The sequence below is a fragment of the Grus americana genome, chromosome 6, assembly GCF_028858705.1.
Source record: "Grus americana isolate bGruAme1 chromosome 6, bGruAme1.mat, whole genome shotgun sequence".
NCBI classification, from domain to species: domain Eukaryota; kingdom Metazoa; phylum Chordata; class Aves; order Gruiformes; family Gruidae; genus Grus; species Grus americana.
In genome coordinates, this window is record NC_072857.1 from 1,492,857 (window position 1) to 1,498,856 (window position 6,000).

A 6,000-nucleotide genomic window follows, 5' to 3' on the forward strand; every position below is an offset into this window, starting at 1 on the left:
AACCCAAATATTATTTTACAGCTGCCCCTGAGTTACAGGCAGCGCTCAACCCAAGGCACGGTGTAAGAACTCCTACTATTGACTGCTTTGCTGTTCGACGTTCCTCCAAAGAAATGACCTTGAGTGACTCTTTTGGCTCGGTGTAAGGCAGGGAGGAAAGTACAGGGCTTCGGAGTTTCATTCCAGTTCTTCACAATTTTGGAGATTCATTAAAATAATAATTAAAAAAAAAATAAAGAACATTACAATGAATGAGTCTTTGCACTGACTTGCCACTTTTAAGGTTTTATATTTGGTTTTTTTCTCCAATATGCTCTAAGCTGACTGGGAAATAAAAAATAAAAAAATTAAAAACAGCGCATAGGGACTTCCAATTTTACATAGCTTTTGCAAGCAGAATAACCTTTTACCAAAAAGAAGCATTTCAGCAGGAAATCTGCGAGCAGCCCTACAATTAACTCTGCCCTCACAGCTTTGCAACACACCTGCAATAAACGTTGTACGCAAACCAAAGCAGAAACACTGAAGCAGCAATTTCCCCCTGCCACACACTCATGCTCCTGCAAGCCGGAAAGACTGTCCGTGCGTGGCAGCGCCCCCCGGACGAGAGATCGCTCTCCCTGCTGCATCCTTTTTTATTTTATAATATTTTTTTTTTTTTCTCTTTTTTTCTCCTGGCCAGGAGGCCTGGCCAAGCCCTGCTCCCCCTCGATGCAAGGACAGCTTGCTTTGTTTGAGCTGCTGCTGTGCCAGGGTTCCCTGGGCTCCTCTCGGTTTCTTGCCGTCTTATTGCACAGCTGCAAAACCTTCACCCCTCCGACTCCAGCACCGCCGTCGCAAAGCTGGAAGAAATGATGGCTACGAAGCCGCTCTTTCACATATTTAAAGTTCAGGAAATTTTTTGGAGTCACGCTAAGTTTTAAGCTCCAACTTTTAAAATTCTCCCTGCGGCACCTCTGGATACAAAAAGGGCTATTTTCAAAATTTGTAATGGAAATGACTCGTTTTGATTCTTTAACGCTATTAAAGATGTACGTTAAACGTGACAGCCCGACCTCTCCCTCGCCAGGATGGCCTCGACACACAAGGCAGTTGGAGGGGTCACCGTGGTGCCTTCTAAAGACCTGGTGATTACTTACCAGGCTAATTGCACTCCATTCAATCTACCCATCTAAACTCCTGGCACGAGGACACGATCAGGGACGGCTCATATTGGGGGAAAAGCGTAACTGAGATTCCAGCCGGTCACTCGAAAAGAAAAGAAGAGGAACAGACGCCTCCAGGTCAGCTGCAGCGAGAGCATCTTCACCGACGTCGGTCCCCAGCCCGGTCACCCGGGCACGGCAGGAAGGAGACAAGCGAAATGATGGAGATTCTTTACATTCCTCTTGCCCCCAGCTTGCCCCTCCTTTTGGCCACAGACTCCCCCATGGTTCAGGGGGCAGCGGGGGCTCTGCAACCCCCACCGAACGCAGCGACGATCCTGCCTGCAAAACCCCCGTCACAAACGCGTATTTGGGCCAAAACACACCGACTTCAGAAGCCTCCGAGCAAAACGCACTTGTGCTTCGCGGGATCCGGGTGCAGCAGATGGGGGACGAGCATCCCTCCCTCCGCAGGGGCGGCCGCAGGAGCGGGAAAGAGAGCAGGGCAGCCCTCCGAGTGGAGCCCCCCCCCGGCAAGGGGACCCTGCCTGCCCCTGCCGAGCACCCACACTGAGGGCAGGGCACCCACGTCCCCTGCCAGCCGCGGAAACACGCGGGATGCTCTGCACGCGTCAGACGTCACCCGAGCCGTCCCCTTCACCCGCTCCACGCTCCTTTCGTCTCCCCTGTGTGCATGCGGCCGTCGTAGCAAGTCTCCAACAAACACTGAATTTTCCCTAGGCGTGCAGGGCCATTAGCACGATTTTTAAACGTCTCACCCTGGCATTCTGCCTTCTGTGAAGTTTGTGCGCCACATAAATAAAGTTCTGCCCGACCGGACTCACCGTTGCCCGAAAGCACAGAAATATGCCAGAAAGGCAAACAGCTTTCTTTTTACAATGCACACCAAGGAATTCAAGCTACAAAGTATTTACTGGTCAGAAATCTAGTATTTTATAGAAATATATAAATATGCATGTAAACCCAGTGCTGAATGTAACCATTATCCTACAAAGCTGCCAGTAAATCAGACGCTTGCAGTAAATCTGGCGCCTGACGGCTGAGCCCGAAGAGCGTGGCAGGGACAGGGAGGCAGCCCCGGGCAGGAGCGAGGGACGGCGAAGCTCTCCCGCCGGAAGGGCGCTCGGAGAGGCCGGCAGCTCTGGGGCAGGTGGGGACATGGGGCGGGGGGGGCAGCGGGATCTCCCCGGGGGACCGACGGCAGCAGCGGGGCAGGCACCGCACTTACTTTGAGCAGCTTGCAGCGGATCTGCGCGGAGACCATGTGGCTGTTGCGGAGGTTGCCCACCCTGAACATGAGGGTGAGCTTGCCGTCCCGCATGGAGATGGCGGCGTGCTCGCTGAACATCAGGGTCTCGGCCCTCTTCTTGGGCTGAGACATCTTGATGAACATGCAGCCAATGAGGAAGGCGTCCACGATGGAGCCCAGGATGGACTGGAAGAGGAAGAGGATGATGCCCTCGGGGCATTTGTCCGTGATGTAGCGGTACCCATAGCCGATGGTGGCCTCAGTCTCTATGAAGAAGAGGAAGGCAGAGGGGAAGTTGTAGACGTTGGCCACGCAGGGAGTGTAGCTGTCGTCGTGCGCCTTGTTCAGGTCGCCCCGCATGTAGGCGATCACCCACCACATGGAGGCCATGAACAGCCAGGCCACGGTGTAGGTGAGGATGAAGATGAAGAGGTTCCAGCGCCACTTGAGGTCCACCAGCGTGGTGAAGAGGTCCGAGAGGTACCGGCTGGTCTCGCCGCCCAGGTTCCCGTGCTGCACGTTGCACCGCCCGTTCTTGTCCACGAAGCGCTGCCGCTTCCCCCGCGGGGCGGCCCGGGGGGGTGGCAGCCCCCCGCCGCTGGCCGAGGTGCTCACCACCTGGTACTCGTCCCCCAGCTTCCGCCGCAGCGCCGACATGCTCCGCTCCGCGCTGCTCCGCGCCGCCCCGCGCAGCGCAGCGCCGCCGCTCCCGCCCCGCCGAGCCCGGCCCGGCCCCGCCCGGCCCCGGCACAGCCCGGCACAGCCCGGCTCGGCCCGGCCCGGCGCCGCCGCTCTGCGGGCGCGGACCCACCGCTCTGCGCGGCCGCCACCCACGCGGAGCCGGCGGCAGGGGCGGCGCGGCCCCAGGCAGGGCACCACCCGCCGCGCCCCGCCCCCCGCTCCGCCCCCCGCTCCGCCCCCTGCACCGCCCCCCGCTCCGCCCCCCGCTCCGCCCCCCTGCACCGCCCCCTGCACCGCCCCCCGCTCCGCCCCCCGCTCCGCCCCCCGCTCCGCCCCCCGCTCCGCCCCCGCGCAGCCCCCTGCATCCTCAGAGCACCCCTCATCTTCCGCACCCTCGGCATCCCCCACCGCCGCCCTCACCCCCGGCCCCCTCCGAGCCGCCGCCGCCGCCGCCTCCTCCTCCTCCTCCCCCCCCCTCGCCGCGGAGCCCCGGGGCACTGCCGGGACGGGGAGAGAGAGGGCTGGGGGGGGCGCCCCGGCGGGGTTTTTTTATTATTTTTATTATTTTTATTTGTATTTTTGTATTTTTTAATTTTTATTTCTATTATTTTTTTTTATTTTTATTTTTATTTTGATTTTGATTTGTATTTTTTTCAACCCTTCAATCCCTTCACTCAGGGACTGGAAGAAAATTGCTAAGAGTGACAAAAAGGACAAGGAAGACCTATTGTGAGCAAAGATAAGGAATGGAGTCAAAAATCTATGTCAGTAAGAGCAACAAAAATTCTGCAAACTGAGCCGTGAAAAAGAATATGCAGAAAGCAGAAAATGTTTCTTCGTGTGTTTGGGGAAAGCTAGGCGATGCAGCCGTACCACCGGGCAAGGGCACGTTTTCCACAAACGGGTATTTCTGGGTTGGGCAAGGTAACCACCGTAGGGGATTTTTAACATTGGTGGATTTGCATATTGCACGATTGCTAACAGCCATTTTTAATAACTCTGAAAATACTGGGTGAGTTTCAAAGGAGATTTTAGATAAAGAGCAGAAGAAAACCAGGCTCCTGTATTTCAAAAAACTAAACAAGATGGTTACAGGCTCCCCAAGGGGCGACGACCGCAGGCAGAACAACCGAGTAGCCCATCGGTAACTATGTGTGAGGCGGTAAAGGCGGGGATCCCAACGGTTCATCAGCTCAGGGTCATGGAAAATAGGTGTTTAAAAATCACCTGTGCTGCCCGAGGAGCCCGAGAAGGGCACAGAAGTGTCCGAGAAGGACACACAGCCGGCTGCGAGCACGGGTGGGATGAAGGCACGTCGCACTCGGGGCTGGGAAAGACTTGGGCAGAGGGACATGAAAATTGTGTCGTGAGCAGAGCGCCTCACGTGACGGACATTTGCAGACAAAAGCAAAGCAGAAGCGGGACCAGGAATGTATCATTATCTCTGTTCTTGGCAATTACACGAGTGCAAGTGGGATATCGTGTCCAGTCCTCACACCCATCGTTCAAAAAAGATGCGAAGGAGAGAGGTTCTGGAGAGCAGCCACGGGAAGGTGAGAGAACGGGAAAACAGCAGCACGATGCTGGAGCAGAGAGCCCCAACGCCTGGGGCTGGGGCAGCGGCAAAGTCAGTCCAAAAATTCAGACAAGTACACATTTGCAAACCGAGAGCAAAAAAAAAAAAATCCCTGGAAATTGTACCCAGGGTATGGTGGATGCTTGCCCACTGCAGATTTTTAAATAATTTAAACAAAAGAAAAGAAAAGAAAAGAAAAAAGGGACGATCTCATTCCGAGACGAAGCCCTTGAGGTCAGCGCAGAGCCGGGGCCAGCGGCAGGGCCAGCGATCCGCGGGAGGTTACCGTCGTTCCGCAACACGTACCCTCTGTGTTTGGAACGGCTACGCATTGAGGAAGCTTGGAATAATGTGCTTAAACATTTGATTTCGAGGGGGTTTTGTAACATTATCTCACAGAGGTACTGAACGAGAACTCACAGGGCACAAGCAGTAACGAGATTTCGGTGTGGTTTAGCTTGCCCGGTTATCGGAGCCGCCGGCTGGCCGGGGGCCACGGGCTGAGCAGCTCCCTGTTAATGAGCAGTTGCAGGAAAAGATTTTAAAAAAAAATCAGCTAATGAGGCTCAGTGGAAGAAAAGCCCGTAACTGCGCGGCGTGGGGTGAGCCTGCCAGGCAGCGGCAGGGCTGACCCCGGGAAGGCGAAGGCACGGCGCCCGGGCACCGATAGCGGCTCGGTCCCTGCTGCGCGTTATAAACGTATTTCACAGCCCGAGCAGATGGGGTTTACCACGAGGGGAGGCTGGGGATGTCCGTCATCCTCGTTACTGTCAGGCTGTTTATAATGCACCCATGATTATTCTGGCTCTTTCTCACATTCCTTTTCTGCAGTAACTTTAATAAAGTTTTGTAATAGCTAATGCAAACCTAGCAATGTTTTTCCACCTGATGTTTTCCTTTAGCAATCGGCGCTGCCGTTGTGTTTCCCCGATAGCCCTGCCATTTCCCTGCCGAGAGGCCGCGTGTGTTTTCTCCTTTCGGCGGGCCCGGGTGATTCTCCAAAGAGACAGTGCACCAAGAGGCTACGCAGAGAAAATTTGCGTTATCAGCTCTTAGTCGTGTTACAAAGCAAAATCATACCTAATTTTCTAACCATTATCGCTTCACCTTCTTCAGCATTAGCTTCCTAGGATTTTCCCTGCCACTGCATTTACATTTCAGATTTTTTTTTTCATTGTGAAATGAATTTACTTTTACCAAAATGAGTCTTACTTTGCTATTTTCTATTCACGTTTAATCTCTCAGGTCCCCTACCTCGCTTTTCTTCCTGCAACGCACGATGTCAGTTAATTTTCCCCCACGTTTAACACAAGTGCTGGGTAACGCTC

The 6,000-nt window shown here is 54.5% G+C and overlaps 1 protein-coding gene across 1 annotated transcript in view; it reads right to left on the minus strand.

Annotated features, from left to right (window-relative positions):
• Positions 1-3,292, minus strand: part of KCNJ3 (potassium inwardly rectifying channel subfamily J member 3) — a 51,981-nt gene extending 48,689 nt beyond the window's left edge. Inside the window, exon 1 of the mRNA XM_054830786.1 lies at positions 2,395-3,292. Within this exon, the coding sequence (XP_054686761.1) occupies positions 2,395-3,072 (678 nt within the window). The 5' untranslated portion in view covers positions 3,073-3,292. The remainder of the gene's footprint in view (positions 1-2,394) is intronic.
• Between the last annotated feature and the right edge of the window lie 2,708 nt (positions 3,293-6,000).